The sequence below is a fragment of the Siphateles boraxobius genome, unplaced genomic scaffold (assembly GCF_051911475.1).
Source record: "Siphateles boraxobius isolate OS27281-9 unplaced genomic scaffold, OSU_SipBor_1 56, whole genome shotgun sequence".
Lineage (NCBI taxonomy): Eukaryota > Metazoa > Chordata > Actinopteri > Cypriniformes > Leuciscidae > Siphateles > Siphateles boraxobius.
In genome coordinates this window covers 3748410-3771985 of record NW_027509182.1, presented here as the reverse complement: position 1 = coordinate 3771985, position 23576 = coordinate 3748410, and the positions used below count along the sequence as shown (strand labels likewise).

At 42.0% G+C, this 23576-nt stretch overlaps 1 protein-coding gene across 8 annotated transcripts; it reads left to right on the top strand.

The window, feature by feature from the left end:
* Positions 1-533: 533 nt before the first annotated feature.
* On the top strand, positions 534-22663 carry cunh2orf42 (chromosome unknown C2orf42 homolog). 8 transcript variants are annotated; one of them, XM_077206411.1, is made up of 10 exons: positions 534-648; positions 1845-2870; positions 3031-3090; positions 10517-10624; positions 12592-12708; positions 12930-13034; positions 14192-14299; positions 17392-17492; positions 17583-17751; positions 22101-22663. In XM_077206411.1, exons 2-10 carry the CDS (start codon positions 1859-1861, stop codon positions 22301-22303), a joined length of 1983 nt encoding a protein of 660 aa, XP_077062526.1. In that variant the 5' UTR covers positions 534-648; positions 1845-1858; the 3' UTR covers positions 22304-22663. The 8 variants fall into 8 exon arrangements, with proteins under 8 accessions (XP_077062526.1, XP_077062528.1, XP_077062530.1 ...); XM_077206412.1 differs by having other exon boundaries at positions 541-708; XM_077206413.1 differs by lacking the exon at positions 3031-3090.
* Positions 22664-23576: the final 913 nt, after the last annotated feature.

The following is a 23576-nucleotide window of genomic DNA, read 5'->3' as shown; positions in this document are numbered from 1 at the left end:
GTTCATTACTGCACTTATACATTATTTATTCATCTTTGTTCATGTTAATTTCAACATTTACTAATACTTTATTAAAATCTTGTTAACATTAGTTAATGCACTGTGAACTAACATGAATAAACAATGAACAGCTGTATTTTTATTAAGTAACGTTAACAAAGATTAACAAATAGAGTAACAACTGTAATTGCTCATTGTTAGTTCATGTTAGTTAATACATTAAATAATGAACATAACAAGTGTTACCGTTATGTTTTTAATATGGAAAATCTAGGATGAAGGTAAAAGAAAATCTGTTCATGATTGTATCTGAAGTAGCAAAAATAAAGGAATTGTAAAAACTTTCATAATATTAAAAAAGTAAAAAACGTTATCATGCACTAATATAGTTATTTGCAGAAAGAAAATAAACGAGTCAGCGAAACTAAGAAATAATTATATTTTCAAAATGTGAATGAGTTTTGAGTTGCTACTGGCTTTAGTTCCCAGTATGCATTTGATTGGTCACCCTATGTCCAATCGGAAAGCTCGTTACAGCCGCAGCAGAGCGTCTGTATGTAAGGAGGAATGGCGACGTTTGCTGAGTCTCTGAAGTGAAATCCTCCGTGGGATCTGACCACTGAGCGCCTGGAAAGGGCCTCTGTAGAGGTTGGCCCGTCTCCCTTCATCATTTACTTCATTGCATCCATTCACTGTCACACAGCTAAGGTTAAACTCGATGTCATTTCAATGCTTTGTTAATCTATACGGCACTACTGTATAATTGCAGGAACATGTCATTGACTTTTTCATGCGATTTGTGCAAAGAATTTGTGGAGGAATTTGAAGAAGCATTTTCATGAATGTTTAATGTTTTTTTGTATTTATTTAAATTTACTTTATGAAGTGTGTACTAAAACTACTCAAATAATAGGTTTACTAAGACCTACCTGATCAGGTTGGTTGATCATCAGTTTTAATTATTTTAATTTATCCTCATTCGTCATAGGCTTAAAGTTATATTGTTTTAGATTAGCCAAATACAGTACCATGGTACCACAGTACCACCGTGGCAATTACAGTATGTGTTTTTTTTTTGTGCCATGCCAACAGGTTTTTTTTAACATGTAGCCTGCAATGGTATTCTTTCAAGTAGCATGCAAATACCATGGTATTTTAATGTTAGCCATTCAGTGTCATTGCCACTTGATATGTATCACTTGATATGTGATGTACCACTTGATATGTATCACTGCAGGAGCATTTTAGCCTTTCATCAGTATACTGTTGCTCAGCCCCACACCCCCCAAAATAGACTGTTTTTATATTAAAAAAAACTACATACTATGTAAATTATGTGAATTGTATTTACTTATGGCATAGAGTCATTCACAAGTTGCATGCGAATGAATTGCTGCTTATTTGCTGACAAATTATAGAAAACACTTGCAAATTTTGTTTCCAACAATAGATTGGAGGTAAACACACCTCATTCAGCGCTCTTTTTGTTTACTGTCTTATAAAGTAGGCTATTCTGTTATTTTTTAGAGGTGAGAAACCACTGAACGATTTAGTGTTGTGTGTGAATTGTCTGAATGAATCAAACTAAATCACGAACAATGTCAGAGCTTTTTGCAAACATTTACATTGAATATGGTAATCTCCACCATCAGACAAGGATTTATCAGTAATACTTTACTGGAACAGTGATTATTTCACTGGGGTTTGTGTTCCTGTAAAAAGGGTCTAATGATTCCACTGCACTCTATCGTAGTAGAACTACAGTTCATAAACAGTATTTTGCTTATGGCTCCCCCCTAGTTCATGAAAAATAAAATTGTTCTCTGTATCACTCTCGGTTTCAGTGTGTGTGCTAACAATGGATGGTCCTCTGGTAAATTCTGGAATACCGCTTGCGACACAAACGGTGGTTTCTCCTGTCACTCAAACCTCCAGTAACTTAAGCGGGAAACTTCGGGACAAGCGGAAGACTCCTGCTTTCTTGTCCAACTTGGGCAAGGCTACCTTAAGAGGCATCCGCAAGTGCCCTCAGTGTGGTATTTACAATGGCACTCGCGGTCTCAGCTGCAAGAACAAGGCCTGTGGAACAATCTTCAGGGACGGGGACCATGAGACGGGACGTTTGAAGAAAGGGGTGTCTGAAGTGGTTCGAGTTGTGACGGACAGCGAAGGTGGTAGAGCTGGAGGGCCGCAGGTATTCTCTTTGCGCCAGCGGGGACGTGGCTTCGAACAGCGAGGCTTTGTTGAGTTAGTCCTCACGGATACAGCTATTACTACCGCAGATGGAACCTTGCTGACCCGTGTCAACCTCGGTCGCTGTTACATGCCCTCTTGCCAGCAGAACGAATGCGTGTCGACAGTTGAAGGAACCAGTCAGCAAACATCCAAAAGTCCCTGTACCCATGTGAAGCAAGCAATGGAGTGTCAGACCCAAGCAACACCTCTGCCACTCAAGAGCTCTGTGCTGGAGGCCCTGGTGGCCACTTCCCAGGCCAAGGAAGAGTTGTGGAGGCTGGCTACAGAGACACCGGGACCCTTAGTGCAGAGGGTCTCCAAAGGTACCCTAATAGTGAAGTGCCAGCCAGGTGAAGCCCACCCTCTGGGACTGCTGCATTTGACAGTAGGCTTATCCAGTGTTAAAGAGATGACTGAGGGTACTGCTCCCTTTCGCTGTGCATGCTACACACCCAATGCCAAGGGGGATTTGGGGGCAAGAAGTGGGGCTCACCCTAATGTCAAAGAACGAGAAAATTCCCATGAGCACAGTTTACCTGAACATTGCCTGCACTTCTATGCCTGCGTTTGCGCCTTCACTAGTGATGAGAAGCTCACCAGTGAGTTTTCAGCTTTCCTCAACTACAACATGAATGGTAAGTTAACCATTTAGCTCAGGGGTCTCCAATCCTGCAATCCTTTCTGCAAGAGTTTAGCTTCAACTTGCCTGAAAGTTTCTAGTAACTCTAAGGGTACGTTTACACAACAAGGATGTACTAAAAACTGAAGTTTTTCTTTTGTGTTTTTTGTGTACAGATGACAACGTTGTCAAAACGATCCCTGTTCACACGTATATGCATGCCAGGCCAGTAGTTGGTGAGGTGACTTTGTAAATAAAAACTATATGCTTATAGACTGAACACATAATGCTCATGCATGCGTGTGACGTCACTGTTTTTACAAATTTGCATTGTTGTAGTTTACACAGAGTTAATAATGGTATCAATTTCAAAAACATGCACTTTGAAACCAGTTTTCAAAAGTTTGCATTTTCTGGCCCATGAAACTCATTGGTCTTGTAAATGAATGGCCAAAACACATAAAACAAATTCTGTTTTTAGTTGAAAGCAGTGTCGTGTAAACGGCCCCTAAGACCTTGGGTGCATCTCAGCTTCTTAGTATTCAGGCTACTGATCAGGGAGTCGGCCATTTCAAGAGCTGTTTCAGTCGCAATATCCTTATAATGCTCTGGAACTTTCAATCCAGCAAAAATCCCACAATACACTTATTAAATCATATTAAATCATTAAAATTAAATCATATTTTCTGAAGCACAAACTTGCAACTAATCTCTGGTCCATACAGTTTAAGTATTCTTCTAGAGAACTCTTGGAGAAGTTGCTGACTCGTGCTGCAACAGACATTTTGATCTGATATTGATATTTTGGATAATGATTTTGATCAGGTCTGATCTCCCTAAAGGATGCTTGATCACCCCTGAAGGACATTAAAATAAGATGTAGCGTAGGTCCTAAAATGAGAGATCCACTCGTTGACAATCACACGTTGACATGATTGGTTACAAGGTATTTTGTGACGTCAGAAACACCAGCGATATCAAACCGTGTTTTTGAGACTGTCTTTGGATCACTGCAGTTTTAAGGAGAATATAGTCAGCAATAGTGTTGACTTATGAATTTGCACATGGTTTGTCTTAAAGCATATTAAAAACACCACATAGATAGACATATAAACAACATTAAAACCTTGATTTTCACCACAGGGGGACTTTAAATATGCTATAAAACCCCACTCTTACTTAATGTTTTTTAACTGAATATACGAAACAAACTGTTTGCCGAAATACTAGCATTAACAACAACAACAACAACAACAAAATACGAACGCTCGGTTTATGCGTCGTCAACAAGATGCGAATGACAATTGCATTAGTTTCTATAAGCACATTTTATTTCTGAAATAAAGTTAAAATAAAATATTTCATAAAATAAAGTTATGTTATCATTAAGAACTAACATGATTTAACTATTGACGAGCATTATCATAAAACACTAACCATGGTGGACAAATATGTGAGAAGTTACTCATTACTCCATGATACCTGAATTAGAATGTAATGCATGTTACATGTGCAAATGGCAATGTAGGCCTACACATTTTGTTGTAAAGCGTTATACAACACCTCTGACCCCCTGCATTTCCCTGATGTCACCTTAAATAGAGCCATCAGTGTCCCAATGGGTATTGAGCCAGGGAATAACCTAATTTGAGTACACACTGATTCACAACCTAGGAAGCTGATTGACACTCACACCTTGATTCAGGTGTGTTTGAGTAGGATTTCGGTCAACTATGCTGGATGGATGATGGCCCACGAGGAGCAGGATTGAATACTCCTGATTTAGGTTGTCTGCATCTCCATCCACATAAGCTCTATTCTGAAAAACATAGCGCAGTGGTTCTTAATTCTGGTCCTGGCTACCCAACACTCTGCACGTCTCTCTTATCTCTAACACACCTAATCATTAGATCATCAATAGTGATGTGACGTTTGGCTTCGAAGCTTGAATAAAAAATAAAAAAAAACTCAAAGTGAAGCACTGTACTGGGAACCCCTTTTTGCAGGTTTTGAGAGTCATTCACTTTGATAAGAATAAATCATAATATGAATATTTACAAGTGTAGTTTTGTCCACGTCAATTTATATTAATCCCCAGTTCACAAGCACATTCATCCCCCCCCCAATAAATTGTATTCATTCATACAGTTTCATGACATGTGAAAGACATTTATTTAGATAGACTACATACTTTTATTGACATATATACTTATGGGTTTTGTAGCACAAACTGTTTTTTTATATGAAAAAATGGCTGGGTCTTCTGGGACGTAAAGGCAGCTTTTCTACCTTTTGACCACAAGATGTCGTTAATGTGCAACGTGTTCCAAAGCTTTTAGTAATGAACCATTTTACGATACATTTGAGAGGAAAACCTTGGTGCTTCACAAAGCTTCATTTTACCATCCCTAATCATCAGCTCATTAGGAGTGACTGGAATAGTGAACCTCCTTTCTGTCTAGGCCTGGGCCTCTGTCCCTTGTGATTGACTTTCCTGCAGAGTTCAGCTCTAACCCTGATAAAACTCACCTGCCTGTAGCTTTCTAGTAATTCTGAAGACCTTGATTAGCTTGTTCAGGTGTGTTTGATTGGGGTTGGAGCTAAACTGTGCAGGAAAGGGGATATCGAGGACCAGAGTTGCTCACCGCTGCTATGTGGCAGAGTTGGACAACACTTCTCCTGGGGCCTGCATCTCCATCTCCTCTCCATCTCCATCTCCATCTCCTCTCCATCTCTTCTGCATCTCCATCTCCTCTCCATCTCCTCTGCATCTCCTCTGCATCTCCATCTCCTCTGCATCCCCATCTCCATCTCCTCTGCACCTCCATCTCCTCTGCATCTCCATCTCCTCTGCATCTCCATCTCCTCTGCATCTCCATTTTCTCTGCATCTCCATCTCCTCTGCATCTCCATCTCCTCTGCATCTCCATCTCCTCTGCATCCCCATCACCTCTGCATCTCCATCTCCTCTGCATCTCCATCTCCTCTGCACCTCCATCTCCTCTGCACCTCCATCTCCTCTGCACCTCCATCTCCTCTGCATCCCCGTCTCCTCTGCATCCCCGTCTCCTCTGCATCCCCATCTCCTCTGCATCCCCATCTCCTCTGCATCTCCATCTCTTCTCCATCTCCTCTCCATCTCCTCTGCATCTCCATCTCCTCTGCATCTCCACCTCCTCTGCATCTCCACCTCCTCTGCATCTCCACCTCCTCTGCATCTCCACCTCCTCTGCATCTCCTCTCCATCTCCTCTGCATCTCCTCTGCATCTCCATCTCCTCTGCATCCCCATCTCCTCTGCATCTCCATCTCCATCTCCTTTGCATCCCCATCTCCTCTGCATCTACATCTCTTCTCCATCTCCTCTGCATCTCCATCTCCTCTGCATCTCCATCTCCTCTGCATCCCCATCTCCTCTGCATCTCCACCTCCTCTGCATCTCCACCTCCTCTGCATCTCCATCTCCTCTGCATCTCCACCTCCTCTGCATCTCCATCTCCTCTGCATCTCCACCTCCTCTGCATCTCCGCCTCCTCTGCATCTCCGCCTCCTCTGCATCTCCACCTCCTCTGCATCTCCACCTCCTCTGTATCTCCATCTCCTCTGCATCTCCATCTCCATCTCCTCTGCATCTCCATCTCCTCTGCATCCCCATCTCCTCTGCATCTCCACCTCCTCTGCATCTCCACCTCCTCTGCATCTCCACCTCCTCTGCATCTCCATCTCCTCTGCATCTCCACCTCCTCTGCATCTCCATCTCCTCTGCATCTCCATCTCCTCTGCATCCCCATCTCCTCTGCATCTCCATCTCCTCTGCATCTCCATCTCCTCTGCATCTCCATCTCATCTGCATCCCCATCTCCTCTGCATCTCCACCTCCTCTGCATCTCCACCTCCTCTGCATCCCCATCTCCTCTGCATCTCCATCTCCTCTGCATCTGCATCTCCTCTGCATCCCCATCTCCTCTGCATCTCCATCTCCTCTGCATCTCCTCTCCATCTCCTCCTCCTCTGCATCTCCATCTCCTCTGCATCTCCTCTCCATCTCCTCTGCATCTCCATCTCCTCTGCATCCCCATCTCCTCTGCATCTCCTCTCCATCTCCTCTGCATCTCCATCTCCTCTGCATCTCCATCTCCTCTGCATCTCCAACTCCTCTGCATCTCCTCTGCATCTCCATCTCCTCTGCATCCCCATCTCCTCTGCATCTCCATATCCATCTCCTTTGCATCCCCATCTCCTCTGCATCTACATCTCTTCTCCATCTCCTCTGCATCTCCATCTCCTCTGCATCTCCATCTCCTCTGCATCCCCATCTCCTCTGCATCTCCATCTCCTCTGCATCCCCATCTCCTCTGCATCTCCATCTCCATCTCCTTTGCATCCCCATCTCCTCTGCATCTACATCTCTTCTCCATCTCCTCTGCATCTCCATCTCCTCTGCATCCCCATCTCCTCTGCATCTCCACCTCCTCTGCATCTCCACCTCCTCTGCATCTCCACCTCCTCTGCATCTCCACCTCCTCTGCATCTCCACCTCCTCTGCATCTCCATCTCCTCTGCATCCCCATCTCCTCTGCATCCCCATCTCCTCTGCATCTCCTCTCCATCTCCTCTCCATCTCCATCTCCTCTCCATCTCCTCTGCATCTCCTCTGCATCTCCATCTCCTCTGCATCCCCATCTCCTCTGCATCTCCATCTCCATCTCCTTTGCATCCCCATCTCCTCTGCATCTACATCTCTTCTCCATCTCCTCTGCATCTCCATCTCCTCTGCATCCCCATCTCCTCTGCATCTCCACCTCCTCTGCATCTCCATCTCCTCTGCATCTCCACCTCCTCTGCATCTCCACCTCCTCTGCATCTCCATCTCCTCTGCATCTCCGCCTCCTCTGCATCTCCGCCTCCTCTGCATCTCCGCCTCCTCTGCATCTCCACCTCCTCTGCATCTCCATCTCCTCTGCATCTCCATCTCCTCTGCATCTCCATCTCCATCTCCTCTGCATCTCCATCTCCTCTGCATCCCCATCTCCTCTGCATCTCCACCTCCTCTGCATCTCCACCTCCTCTGCATCTCCACCTCCTCTGCATCTCCATCTCCTCTGCATCTCCATCTCCTCTGCATCCCCATCTCCTCTGCATCTCCATCTCCTCTGCATCTCCATCTCCTCTGCATCTCCATCTCCTCTGCATCTCCATCTCCTCTGCATCCCCATCTCCTCTGCATCTCCATCTCCTCTGCATCCCCATCTCCTCTGCATCTCCATCTCCTCTGCATCTCCTCTCCATCTCCTCTGCATCTCCATCTCCTCTGCATCTCCATCTCCTCTGCATCTCCATCTCCTCTGCATCTCCTCTCCATCTCCTCTGCATCTCCATCTCCTCTGCATCCCCATCTCCTCTGCATCTCCTCTGCATCTCCATCTCCTCTGCATCTCCATCTCCTCTGCATCTCCTCTCCATCTCCTCTGCATCTCCATCTCCTCTGCATCTCCTCTCCATCTCCTCTGCATCTCCATCTCCTCTGCATCCCCATCTCCTCTGCATCTCCTCTGCATCTCCATCTCCTCTGCATCTCCATCTCCTCTGCATCTCCATCTCCTCTGCATCTCCAACTCCTCTGCATCTCCTCTGCATCTCCATCTCCTCTGCATCCCCATCTCCTCTGCATCTCCGTCTCCATCTCCTTTGCATCCCCATCTCCTCTGCATCTACATCTCTTCTCCATCTCCTCTGCATCTCCATCTCCTCTGCATCTCCATCTCCTCTGCATCCCCATCTCCTCTGCATCTCCACCTCCTCTGCATCTGCACCTCCTCTGCATCTCCACCTCCTCTGCATCTCCACCTCCTCTGCATCTCCGCCTCCTCTGCATCTCCACCTCCTCTGCATCTCCACCTCCTCTGCATCTCCATCTCCTCTGCATCTCCATCTCCTCTGCATCTCCATCTCCTCTGCATCCCCATCTCCTCTGCATCTCCACCTCCTCTGCATCTCCACCTCCTCTGCATCTCCACCTCCTCTGCATCTCCATCTCCTCTGTATCCCCATCTCCTCTGCATCTCCATCTCCTCTGCATCTCCATCTCCTCTGCATCTCAATCTCCTCTGCATCTCCATCTCCTCTGCATCCCCATCTCCTCTGCATCTCCATCTCCTCTGCATCTCCACCTCCTCTGCATCTCCACCTCCTCTGCATCTCCACCTCCTCTGCATCTCCACCTCCTCTGCATCTCCACCTCCTCTGCATCTCCATCTCCTCTGCATCTCCATCTCCTCTGCATCTCCATCTCCTCTGCATCCCCATCTCCTCTGCATCTCCTCTGCATCTCCATCTCCTCTGCATCTCCATCTCCATCTCCTCTGCATCTCCAACTCCTCTGCATCTCCAACTCCTCTGCATCTCCATCTCCTCTGCATCTCCATCTCCTCTGCATCTCCATCTGCATCTCCTCTGCATCTCCACCTCCTCTGCATCTCCACCTCCTCTGCATCTCCACCTCCTCTGCATCTCCATCTCCTCTGCATCTCCATCTCCTCTGCATCTCCTCTGCATCTCCATCTGCATCTCCTCTGCTTATTACTAATTACTTTATAAATCCCATATCAACCTCAACCACTTGAACAATACAAAAAGAGACAATAAACTGCACTTTTAATGCTTTCAAATTAACAATATACAATTGCATGAATTATTCTTGAATTGACCAAAGTGTGTAGAGAGAGAAGGTTATATTAAAAATATACCATTTTATGAGGTGAAAATGTTATGATTATTGTAAAATGTTATAACATAAAATGTTATGTTAAATCCACTATTGTTTTATACAGAATTGTTCTATAGTCTATGCAGTATTTAATGCAATGACATCATATTTTACTTTATATTACAGAAGAATTAAGAGTAATCCCTTTAATTAAATTACAGATTTTAGATTACTTGGTAATTACACCCAACACTGTATAACACTAAATAAAATGTAAACTTACGCATTGACTCGAGCAACTATTTTCTCCCAAACTAACTCTCTCGATCGCCGCTGCTGCCCTGTTGCTTAAAAAAAAATGTTTGCGTACTGCTGGTGAGAAGTATGCAGACCTCTTTTTGTCTGGCGCTGTTACCATGGTGACTCATAATATCTGCGCTCCATTGATAATGGCTTTTTATAGTTGTGGTGCACGCGCTTAACTCAGAGTCAGTCAACTTAGAGTTGATTGAACTTACTCATTTCAGCTGTTCTAAAACCGAAAACTCAGAGTTTCCCATCTCAGGGTAAGTCAACTTAGAGTTCAAGTTTTAACTCAGAGTTGGTTGAACCTCCTTATTGAAACAGGCCCCAGGTCCAGCACACCTAAACCAGCCAATCGATGATTACTTGAAAAACATTCAAGTGTGTAAAAATTTCCTCTTGACAAATGTTTTTAATAATTTTTTTGCACAGAGTTTATCGCAGTCAATTCTGGAATTACCTTCTCCATTTAGGATACATGCAATGCTTCTTTACGTGTTGGCAAGAATTAGCTATCTTAGAAGAGTGTTTCTGTTCCTATTCCTCCAAGCATTTGTGTTTAGTTAGGTTTGGTACAGGTCTATATATGGTGCCTAGAGGGTTTTTCTATGCATCAGAGATGACTTGTCATCTGTTATTATTGTGAACGTCCAGGATTGCAGGACAGCGCAGATGCCACAGCATTCGGTATATCTCAGCAGCACATTGAGCCCTCCATCTCTCATCGTTCCAAGAGACTCAAATTTATGGAGTCGTCTATGGGTAAGTTTATCTGACCAGCCATCCACAGATTGTCTTGGGCCCACTGTTGCCAACTAATTTCAGTGGAAAGTAGCTAAAGTCTGCTTGAAAATGGCTAAATGTCATTGGATGATTAGACAATGACGCATGTTAAAGATTAGTTCACTTCAGAATTAAATTTCTTGATAATTTACTCACTCCCACGTCATCCAAGATATTAATGTATTTCTTTCTTTAGTAGAAAAGAAAATAAGGTTTTTGAGGAAAATTTCAGGATTTTCTCCATATAGTGGAATTCAACGGTTATCAATGGGTTGAAGATCCAAATTGCAGTTTCAGTGCAGCTTCAAAGGGCTCTAGACGATGCCACCTGAGGAGTAAGGGTCTTAGGTGGAAGTACCAACCTAGTGTTTACAAAACGAACATGCAAAGACAAAATCAAACGCCCTTTACTAAATAAATAAATTAAAGGTAAAACAACGATGTTGGATGAATTTGAAGTTGGAGGAGGGAATGAGATGGAGTTTTTTGCCCTAAATTTTTCACCTACGTCACACGTTACCTTTCCAACGTGATTACATAATGCGTGAAGTCGTAGACGTGCAAGACAAGCATTTGTGGTTAAAAAGTAAATATGTATGTATGTATGTATATATATAATGACCCTGATTCCTCGACTGGGATCATGTAGAGCCCTGTTACGATGTGGTGATGTGCCCTGTCTTGTTCTATGATTCCCTGTCTTGTCTATTAGTTATCCCAGGTGTTTCTGATTTCCCACGCCCCCTTGTTTAGCTCGTTTGTCCCTGATTATTCAAGCCCTGTGTTACAGTCTTGTCTTTGTGAGTTCTTGTCTATTGTTTAACGTGATGTTGGTTGTTCCTGTTCCCGAGCCCTGTATCCAGTCTTGCTTGTTGTAAAGTTTGTAGTTTGTTAATTAAAGCGTGTGCTGCAGTTGGATCCTGCTTCATCTTTACTTCAACCGCACCGCGTTACAAGCCCTTTGAAGCTGCATTGAAACTGCACTTTGGACCTTCAACCTGTTGGTTCCTGTTGAAGAATCCTGAAATGTTTTCCTCAAAAACCTTAATTTCTTTTCGACTGAAGGAAGAAAGATATGAAAATCTTGGATGACATGGGGGTGAGTAAATTATCTGGAAATTTTAATTCTGAAGTGAACTAATCCTTTAATGCCGTGATTGCATTGTATTTTCATTCTGTCTAGTATTTACCCTTTACATCTATTTACTTCTCTCCTACTCTCTGTTCTCACATACTGTATTTTAATACAGATGAATTACGAATAAAGCTGTTCTCATTTACATATTTTTCGGTTTCTGACAACGAAGTGAATATGAAATTCTAAAATCCTTATTTATTTTAAATGATAAAATCACCACAGACATAAGTTAAAGATAATGGCTGTGCTGTGATATTTGTTTTGATCACTCATAAAGAAGGTTCGAAATTACAAAATGTCTTTCTTTTCGCACACACAGTGCATAACCACCATCTGAGTAACAAACCACAAGTAGGATATTCTGTTTTCAGTCAGTGATGATTAAGCCAAATATTTTCTATGGAAAATAGCTATGGTTTGTCCAAAAAGTCACTAGTTATGTTGCTAGGTGCTTTAAAAAAAAAAAAAGGGGTGTTCTGGAATGGAAAAATGTGACACATACTTGCAGCAACTACATACATTTACATAAAATTCACCAGAATGTTTGATAAACAGACACACAAGGAAGCAGGGAATTTTGTGAATGATGGATAATTGAATTTTGAGGAAATTTTAGCTTTCTATTGATGTAAATTCTGTGTGGGGCTCAAAATGAATTCTTCCTAGAGCCACTACTTTTCCACCTACTGAAATCTGTTGTTGATGTCTAAATGCTGCTGTTATGTTCTGTGGTTACTGACCACCTCCCCTGTAATCTGTATTCCTTTTTTATTCTTTGGCTTTCTGGACCTGTCACTGTTTCACACAGCTTTCTCTGTGTCCTCTGCTTCTCCTCTGGCTGTCAAAGACACTTCTGCTCCCATCCTAAACCAGCGCAAGCCCACTCACAGAAAACACTCCAGTTCTACTGGAATTAAGAACCCAGGTGCTCCAGATATTTCCTCTTGAATGATTTTGCTTTTCTTTATTTCCGTTTCTTTTCTAGCACCCTGGCTGTCATTGTTCTTTAGCACTGTTACAGATGCTGAGAAATTTGTAATCGCATTACCCCTTTAAGTTTGAAAATATAAATGACGTACACATCGCTTTCATTATCATAATTTTGTAGTTTTTGATGTGTGTAATGTCGTCGGGTGAATTAAACAGGAAGCAGCCAGCCGGTGGATGAGACACATGTGTCATTGGGTTTCCAGCAGTGGTTAGCCAGTGTTACAGAGAGGATCCATCAGACGATGCACTTCCAGTTTGATGGTAAGAAAACATTAGAAAACAATTTGCTTTTCCTCACATTTTTATTAATCATTTTGTAGAGTAAAAAAAAGTTTTTTGTCGAAAAGGTGCACTTCCATCTTGCTCCAACCAAAGTGATTTGAACTCCTGTGGCGTCGTAATTACAGATATTCCAGGAGAACTTGAATGCAGCATATATTAGGACAATTAAGATTTCTCCTATATTTGCAGTTTTTCAATATTTGACAACATTTTTATGATAATTAAGCACAACAATGAATCATCCTAAATTAGTTTTTTTTTCAAATGAAAAGGGCAGAACAACAAATACTACTAAGATGTATATATAAATATATTTAAAATATAAATATTTTATATATAAATCAATGTATGTATATGTATATATATACACACACACACACACTAATTTCAGTTAAAAAAAGCATATTCTTGTATGACATATATATTATTTTAAAACTGAAATTAGTGTATGTGTGTGTGTATATATATGAATCAAAAAAAATTATTCATACATTTGAATAAAAAAAAGTGTATATATTTTTTCTTACCTTTATATATATATATATAAAAGGTAAGAAAAAATATATATACACTTTTTTTTATTATGTCAATACTTTATTAGATGCACCTTTTCAATTGCTTGTTTTCACAAATATCTAATCATCCAATCACATGACAGCAAATCAATGTATTTAGGCATGTAGACATGTTCAAGACGATCTGCTGAAGGTCAAACTGATCATCAGAATGGGGAAGAAAGGTGATTTAAGTGACCTAAGAGACGGGCTGGTCTGAGTATTTCAGAAACTGCTGATCTACTGGGATTTTTAACATACAACAATCTCTAGGGTTTACAGAGAATGTTCCAAAAAAGAGAAAATATCCAATGAGTGGGAGTTCTTTAAGCAGTTCTATGCCACAAAGAATTAAGGCAATTCCGAAAGGCAAAATGGGGTCAACCCAGTATTACCAAGGTGTACCTTTAAAGGGTATGGGCAGTGAGTGTATTATTCTGTTAATTTTTGGATAAAGTATGACCAGACATGTTCTTGACAGGCCTGATTGTTTCCCAGGTTTTAAGTATTCTACCATTTGTATCAGATTCCCAGATTAGAATGTTGAGTTAATACTGATATGTTGAAGTTTGATGTGAACAGGCAAGCCAGAGCCGTTGGTGTTCCACATCCCTCAGTCTTTCTTCAATGCCCTACAGCAGCGTTTATCATTGGGCTCAAAAAAGAGAAGACTGCCCAACTACACCACCAGTGAGTATAATATGTGTAGTCATTGTTCTAGGGGTGGTTAATCTGTCTGATTTCCCGATTCGATTACGATTATTGAAGATTCGATTCCAGTCAATTTTCGATTATTAACGATTAGCGATTATTGATTTTCCATTTCACAACAGTAAACGAAAATACACTACAAAGTGATTGCAGTATTAAAAAGAGTCAGCTGCTGAATTACTTAACTCTTTTATTGAGTAACAACAACTCAAAGCACTTTCTGTGTCGTGTAGTTATAACTTAAGAATTATTTGTATGTAGCTTATGTTCTGTAGAACACAAAAATGAATACATCACATTGTGTTGTGACTCATCAAGTTGAACTAAACAATAACAAATAAATGAAAGGCTTATTTCCTTTAGGAAGTAGATCAGAACCAACATACTGTAGAAATTGGACAATTTTCTTCTAGAAAGACAAGGTGTTGTTCAGGTGGAGGAAGACTGTAGGTTGCAGTCGAAACATATCAAGGTAAAGAAAAGGTTTTCTCTCCACCTGAACACCTTTCTAGAAGAAAATTGTCCAATTTAATTAAGACAAAATGAACATTTTTGAACAACTTACTGTAACTTCAGTAACACCTATAGGCCTGTCATGATAACAAATCTTGCTGGGCGATAAATTGTCCAAGAAATTATTGCGAGAAACGATAATATTGATGATAAAGTCGTTCTGAGACCATTTTCTTCTAAAATAATGATAATGGAATAATAATGAAGGTACACCTTTTCAAAGATCAATAAACTTATTGTTTTTGGTTGTTTTGTTCATTCAAATAGTCTTTAGAAATAAAAAAGCAATGGTCTCTGTTAATCAAAAAATGCACTTACCAATGTGTGATTTCTGTTAACACTGAGAATCATATCATGTACTGTGTGAGCATGCGTCTGAGATGAGTGTGTGCACTAGTTTGTGTGTGTGTGTGCTCGCGTCTCATATGAGTATGTGCACGGGGAGTTTGTGTGTGTTCCGTCTCATTTGAGTTTGTGTCTCCGTCTCATTGAGTTTGTGCGCGAGTTTGTGTGTGTGTGTGTGCTCGCGTCAGTATGTGCGTGGAGAGTTTATGTGCGCGCGGGCGTCTCATCTGAGTGTGTGCGCGCATGTCTCATATGTGCGTCGAGAGTTTGTGTGCCACGCGTGTCTCATAGGAGTAGGCTATGTGCGTGGAGAGTTTGTATGTGCGCGCATCTCGTGTGTGTAGAGTTTGCGTGTATGTGCGTGAGCGACTTTAGGCATGTCGTTGTGCATTTCATATGTATTTGTTTGAGCATTCAGCAGTATACATGTATGTTTGACTACTTAATGTATGCAAGTGTTTCAAATATGTGTGCGTGAATCAAGTTTGATATAAGCCCTAAACGGCGCCTCATATGAGGGTAATGCCTGGCTCACACTACAGGAGTTTTAGGCCGATTTATGCCCGATTTCCCCCTGCCGAGAATCGGAGAAAATATCTTGTCGAGGACCTCGATCGGTTCCGATGTTCGGCGCAGATTATCTGGTAATATGAAGCGTTCACAGATCGAATCTTGCACCTCCCGATCTGCTCTCACACAAATCGGGGTCGCCCCGATCATATCAAACATGTTTGATATTTATCGGGATGAGCAAGATTGTGATTACGTCAGTATTGTCACAATAGCCAATAAGAAACAAGTAGGGCTGTCGTGGTGAAGGAATGAGGTAATTTTGAGTGACTCATCAGCGTGATATGCACATAGACTGTAAAAAAGGATATGCGGTATTACCTTTATTTATTATCTTTATTTATTTATTTATTGCTAAATAAAAGTGTTACACTGTTGTCGGCAGGCACGAAGACTAGTACATGTTCAGTAATGAAACCGAAACAAAAGAAAGTGGAGTAAACAGAAGATACAGTGTCAAAATAAGGGTCCACATAGTATAACAGAACATAAACCTGACACAAGCTTGTTAGATCATTGTTATATAACAGTTAGTTCCGATCCTATAATCTCACCAAACGAGAGGCTTTCTGCTGATATTTCACCAGTATCGTCATTGCTCGTCTCTGCATGTTATAGACAGGGTGTCACTCAGTCCAGTTACACAATTAGGCCACTAGGTGGCGGCAAGATACTGCCTTTGAGTGAGTCATAACAAGAAATTCGGATTCATTCTAATATATAAGTAATGAAACAAGCTGTTAATTATTTTAACATTTAATTTTAACTTTGAGCTCCACTTTATAAGGCTCAGCTGCCCATTCCGGCGCATGGGCAAGGCAACGCTGAAGCTGACAAGTCACCTCATAGAGATGACGCCATTCATTAGAAATATCCTTAAATGTTAAAACGATGATTTTTTTTTTTTAAAGATTTCGCTTTCCTTGGTCACGGCATATTTTTCAAATATGACTTGATCTGAAGGACAGATATTTAGTTTACATCCACTTTTCCGCTTCCGATCTGTTGCGTGAGATCACGTGATCATGGTGGAATCATATCTGGCATGATAATCTTATTAACATTTTGTAGTGTGTGATGTGCCATGATTTTCAAATCTTGTAGTGTGAGCATGTTTAAGATTTGAGGGAAGAAAATCTGCAAAGATTCTCCTTAAGTGTGTGGTGCAAGCAGATTTCAAAATCGGTTAGGATTTTAAAACTCCTGTAGTGTGAGCCAGGCATAAGAGAGCGCGCGCGAGAGAGAGAGGAACGAGCGAGAGGTAGTGCTTGCGCTACGGCGCTCTGCAATCAAATACGATTGTAAATAGGCTCAAACAGGCTTTTACACACCTGCTCTAACTCGCTCTGGCTGGTTACACCATAGACAGTGCGTTACACGCGCTTGCTAACTGGAACTGGGCGCGTTCGTGACGTTCAACTTCCGGTATAAATTTTTTTACAAAATAAAATGCATTTTTTAAAAAAAATAAATAAAATCGATTTTTGAAGCTTTAATAATCGATTCATACTCGTCCATAACATATTCGCGATTAATCAATAATCGATTTTTTTCACCACCCCTACATTGTTCATGTGCTAACAATCTAATTCTGATTATAAATCTTGTTATACCTTTTTAATATTCTGTCATTCTGTTTTTAGCATTTGTGCGTGATGACGCTTTGCCTCTCGGCTCTTTCTCTAAATACACCTGGCACATTACCAACCTGATGCACGTGAAACGAATCTTTGATACACCAGAGGTGTGTACCCGTTTTCTTCGTTTTCAGATCCTCACTAATGGCCATAGCATCTGTGGGCAGCCTCTAAATGAGGGCACTCTGTTTGAACAGTTACCTCTGGAACTCACTCAGAGTTTTGTGAAGAACAGTGATGGCTCCTATTCACTGTACCGCTGCCGGGAGACCCCTCCTGATCCTGGATCAGACACCTTCCACCATTCACGCACCAATAAGCCTCTGGCCATCAGACCACTGGAGCTACGCACCTTCCTCAGAGTGGGTAAGTGGATGTGTTCAATTAGGGGCTGTTTACATGACACTGTTTTCAACTAAAAAACGAAAACCCTTTATGCAGTTTGGCCGTTCATTTACTTGACAGTGCCGTTTTGGAGGCCTGAAAACTAAATTGAAAATTTCAAAGTGCATGTTTTTGAAACCTAAACCATTATCTCCGTCTCCGTGTAAACCACAAAATTGGAGCCGGCCGTCGCCCTCTTGGCAGTGCGTCACTGTGCATCATTCCAGAATAACTGAAAATGATCAAAGAGGTGGGATTAGCTGAAGTGACGTGATGGCTAACAGACAGCAGACAAACGGCTAGTTGTGACCGCAGTCATTCAAGTGGCCACGCCCTTAATTATGCAGAAATTTAAAGCTTAATATAATTTAAACGGATGTTATAAAAAATCACCCCCCTCACAGTTGTCATGATGGGCAAAATTAACTATATAGACCAAAACCACTTTTTGAACCGGGCTGTAAACCTTTTGTTTCTTTTTTTTCCTGCTGTAAAATTGGGATTGACTCTTTTGGAGCCTGTCTCTAGCGGCCAGTCGCTGAATTGCAGTTTAAGTCACTTCCGTGTTTCAAGAGAGAGATCGTAAGGTTGCCGCTTGGTATAATGTGTTCAGTCTATAGGCATGTAGTGTTTCTTTACAAAGTGACGTCGCCAAATACTGGCATGACAGTATAATACAGCTTTTTTTAGTCATTTTCAGAGATCCATGTGAACAGGGAACGCTTTGACAATGTTGTCGTCTGCACGTGAAAAACGTACTTTTCCTTTTCTTAGTAGATTGTTGTCATGTAAATGTCACGGGGTGACCTGAAACAAGCGGGACTAAAATTTCGCGGCAAATGGTTCCCCATCGGAACGACCCCGGTGTAACACCAGGCTGGTTCCGGCCGCTTGCGAGTCATCGGGAGAGCGGCCATTGATGAAGAAATACACAACAGGTGTGCACGAGAGCCCCGCGATCAATGATTGGGACACGTATGAGGAATCCGGCTGATAAAAAGGGATCGCTGAGACTGAAGAGGGTGTTCAATTCATCTGGAGAGACAGGACGATACGGTCGGAGTTGTTGTTCACAGGCTGGCTATTGGACTTTTTATTCATCGCCTCAAAGGAAGATAAATGAGGAGTGTTGTTCTAACTGGAGGGAGAGGAATTGGGTGAACTGGAAAACATTGTTGCACTTTAGAAAGATAAGTTCTCATTGACTTTATCCAAGCCTTCAGTACTGCTGTTATATGGATATGGGGAATGGAAGATGTGTTAATGGAGAAAGAAATACTGCGTAAAATCCAGTCTTGAGGATAACTCGCTCATGATCTTTTGCTCTCTTCTCCCAGTATTTATGTGTGTGCATCACCTCCATCCCAGACCGCTGTCCCAGTGTGCTTGGACAAAGTGCTAAAAATTAAATCGTAATTGTGTGTCTCCTGGGTCTCCAGTTCACCCCTCTGACACCCAGACCCCGTTCCGGATTGTGGCAGAGGAGTCAGGTTAGATTGTGAGGGATGGCCTTATTTCACCCAGTGTGCGGAGTGCAGTGTTGATGTGTGTCATGGAAGTTTTGTTGAAGTGAAGAGTTTTTGAGTGTGGAACATAACCTTGCTGTTGCTCACAATTCTGACCCTCACGGTGCTGTCCAGTCAAAGGGTAATGGAGAAGAACAGCCCAGCTTGAGGGTGTGTCCACTGAGGATCAATGTAAAACCCACCTTTCATTGACCGGAGCGGGTCCATTCAATCGTAATTCTTTGTCCCGTGTTATCTTGAAGTTCGTCTAAAGAGGAACCATACCGGCCTACTCCCCTCGTCTGGCTTGAGTGTGTCCATCCAGCTGTACGCCCCGTTCTGTCACTTGAAGTTCGTTTTGAAGAGGAACCATACCAGCCTACTCACCTCGTCTGGCTTGAGTGTGTCCAACCAGCTGGATGCCCCTGTCCTGTCGCTTGAAGTTCGTCTGAAGAGGAACCATACCGGCCTACTCACCTCATCTGGCTTGCGTGTGTCCATCCAGCTGTACGCCTGTGTCTTGTCACCTTGAAGTTCGTCTGAAGAGGAACCATACCAGCCTACTCTCCTCATCTGGCTTGGGTGTGTCCATCCAGCTGTACACCTGTGTCTTGTCACTTGAAGTTCGTCTGAACAGGAACCATATCGGCCTACTCACCTCGTCTGGCTTGAGTGTGTCCATCCAGCTGTACGCCCCTGTCCTGTCACATGAAGTTCACCTGAAGAAAAACCATACCAGCCTACCCACCTCGTCTGGCTTGAGTGTGTCCATCCAGCTGTACGCCCCTGTCCTGTCACATGAAGTTCACCTGAAGAAAAACCATATCAGCCTACCCACCTCGTCTGGCTTGAGTGTGTCCATCCAGCTGTACGCCCCTGTCCTGTCACATGAAGTTCACCTGAAGAAAAACCATATCAGCCTACCCACCTCGTCTGGCTTGAGTGTACTCAACCAGGTGCAAGTTCTTGTCTCTGGTCACTTGAGAGTTATTCTGGAAGGGAACTATACCGACTTACTAACCTGACGTGGCGGAAGGGCGTCCATCCAGCCGTAAGCCCCAGCTCCCTATTACCTGGAATTATTCCAATGAGGGATCTCACCTGTCTCTGTCCCTTGCTACTCGAAGTTGACCCGAGGAGTGACCGTACTGACCTACCTACCTCGTCTGGCCGAAGTAGGCCCATCCAGTCGTAAGCCCCGTCTACCATTATTTGGAATTACTCCAACGAGGGGCTGACCCTTCCCCCTTATCTTGTTGGGCCAAGAAGAGCCCTGGTGCGAGCTGGAGCTCTACCCTGCTGGGCGGGTTTACCACCCACCCACCCCCTTTTTCTGCTGCTGGTCAGAAGACCTGGAAGACCCAAGAGTATTTTAGCTAGGACCGTTCCCCTTTTTAATAAATTAAAGATTTCTTTGCACCTCACTCGGTCTGTTGCCTCGTCTGTCTGGTCTCTGTCAGCTCCTAGAGGTGGTCCTGGGTCCTAGGGGTGGGCGCGGTCTCAGTCGACCACCCCGACATGTGACATAAACGTACCCTTTGTATAGAATCGGATTTATGGGTTCTGGGATTGTTTCAAATCACATTCCCCTTTCAATTATCATCCCCAATGGACTCCAAAGTGATTTCATTGGCTAAAAGAACTTTCTAGAGTGTTATTTTTGATTCCTGATCAAACATTCTACAATATTGCTTGTTGACCTGAAAATACATCATATGCCTTATTAATTATATATCACATGACCAAAGCAACAAATGGTCAAACCATGTTAACTTTACATTTTCCAAAAAAATGTTATAACTCATAGGTTAGCAAGATATTTGCTCTGCGTGTTAGATATCATAATACCAGCTTTTCTCTTAATATTTGAGATTGATATTCAGTTTTCAAAGCAGAAATGTGTTTGGTGCCATAACAGAAAGATTCTACATTATATTCAAAACAGTATCCAGATATATTATAACAACGCTTTCTGGAATACTTGATTCTGTGGAAGCCCATTTCAGCCACATAAGAAAAAAAGCATGCTTTGGTGAATCCTAATTATGACATGTTGAAACTATGACAAGTCAAAATTATAAGATACTAATTATAATTATAACTACGATGTCAGACTCATAATTATGATTTTGAATCTCATAATTTAATCTTTCTGTCAGAATTGTTTTATTCTCAATTTAGACTTTGACTTAGTATTTCACAATTTTGACTATCTCATAATTATTAATTTCTAACAATTAAGATTTTTATTTTCTCATAAATAAGACTTATGATTTTGACTTATGTCATGATGACTTTTTTATGGTGGGTTAGCATAACACTGGCAAAAAATATGACATGAACTATCACCATTTAGTATCTGTGTAAGGCACTTGGAGGTGTTTCTATAAGGGGATAATTCGGCCCGGCTCCAGCTTTGAGATTTGAGGTGAGCCAAGTAAAATTCCTGGTGGACCCGAAGTTTTAACATTTATTTAATCTTTCCCCCGTAACAGATTTTGTAACTTTATTAATTTTTATAACAAAAGGCAAAGAGGCAGGTCTACAATGGGGCTCTATACACACAGGGCTCAATGGTAAGGATTTGTCTACTGTTGTTGTATTGCTGTGTTGTTTTTTATGACTATCACTCAACTGTACGGTATCCGAAAGTAGGGTGTTTTGAAAGTGCCGACTCTGAACATCACACCAATTTTAAAATTGGTTGTTATTTGGCGTGGGGCCAGGGTGGGCCAAGCTCCTTACAGGAGCCGGGCCTGGGTATAGTTTTCACTCCAAGTATTCTGCTTTACTGTATAACTAAAATGCTGTGATATCGTCTCTCAGGTATCTGTGCTGCTGAGCAGACGGAGCCAGTACCCTTTGTGATCGAATGGATTCCAGACATCCTTTCGCACTCACAGGTGGGAGAACTGAGGATCAAGTTTGAGTATGGCCATCAGCTGGGTAATAAACCAGAGCACTGCAAGAGCTCTGCTGGGACAGAGAGGACTGAACAAACAGTAGCAGATGCCATCCCACAACAGTGAAGAACCACTGTAGAAGACTCAAGACCCTCGGTCATGAAATTCTCAACTTATAAGGTGCTTCTCAGAAAAATGTTAATTGTCAGAAACTGTTGAAAGGTTGCATTACATCACGGGGCATACAGATGTAAATTATTTATATAAGTATACAACTAGAATAATCTTGTCAACGTGTTTTGTGCCGTACAATATTAACTCACGTTCAAGATTGATACCTTTTAGTATTCATATGAAAATAAAGAAACAATTATTGAAGACAATGCTGTATTCAGACTGATGTACTAAATCAATGTAAATATATTAAAAGCCTTATACTGTTAAAGGTTTTTCTGGTAATACATTAAAATTAATTAACAAAAAAAATGTATACACTTGATAATTTTTATGCATTAAGTTTTGTCTTAATTGCCCAGATACTTAATATAGATACACCACACAAAAGACTTATCAGATAGCACAGAATGACTATTATTCTAACTTGCCAACGATGGAAAAATAAAATATTTTAAGACTATTACAGTACTGGTACAGTCAGAGTGAATTCCAACATCTGACCTAACTGAATATGTATGCATGGGAATCTGTTTACTCCCTAAATTAATTAGTTTGATTTATTTACAGTTGTAATCAAAATTATTCAACCCCCATTGTAAATCAGGTTAATTGGTGAAATTTACAGCCTTTCAGCTGTTTGCAATGAGCAAATCAAACAAAAGTAATTAAAATAGCTTAACACACCACATTTCAAGTGGTTTCCCCAAATTCAACTAAAAAAACGCAACTTTTTATGACTTCTGCAAAGTCTCAAAATTATTCAACCCCATTCATGGCAAGCATCTTTAGTACTTAGTAGAACACCCTTTTGCTGTTATGCTGCAAGCGAGATGTATAACCAGACATCAGCTTCTGGCAGCGTTTCTGAGGAATCTTTAGCCTATTGAGCAATGGCCTCCAGTTCAGTAATATTCTTGGGTTTGCGTGCTGAAACCACCTTCTTCAAATCCCACCAGAGATTGTCTATGGGGTTCAAGTCAGGGGACTGTAATGGCCACTGTAGAATCTTCCAGGATGACTTCTGCAACCAAGCCTTGGTGGAATTTGAGGTATGCTTGGGATCATTGTCCTGTTGGAAGGTCCAATGATGCCCAAGCTTCAGCTTCCTCACTGACGGCATGACGTTTTCTCCTAAGATTTCCCGATACTTCAATTAATCCATCTTGCCTTCCACACGCTGCAGATTTTCATTGCCAGAGGATGCGTAGCAGCCTCCAAACAC

What these genes read in the sequence shown, in the direction of transcription:
- cunh2orf42 (XM_077206411.1), top strand. Translation starts at nt 1,859, where the DNA reads ATGGATGGTCCTCTGGTAAATTCTGGAATACCGCTTGCGACACAAACG. An exon ending in GATGCACTTCCAGTTTGATG is followed by an intron (nt 13,035 to 14,191) that starts GTAAGAAAACAT and finishes TGATGTGAACAG; the next exon opens with GCAAGCCAGAGCCGTTGGTG. An exon ending in ACTGCCCAACTACACCACCA is followed by an intron (nt 14,300 to 17,391) that starts GTGAGTATAATA and finishes TTCTGTTTTTAG; the next exon opens with CATTTGTGCGTGATGACGCT.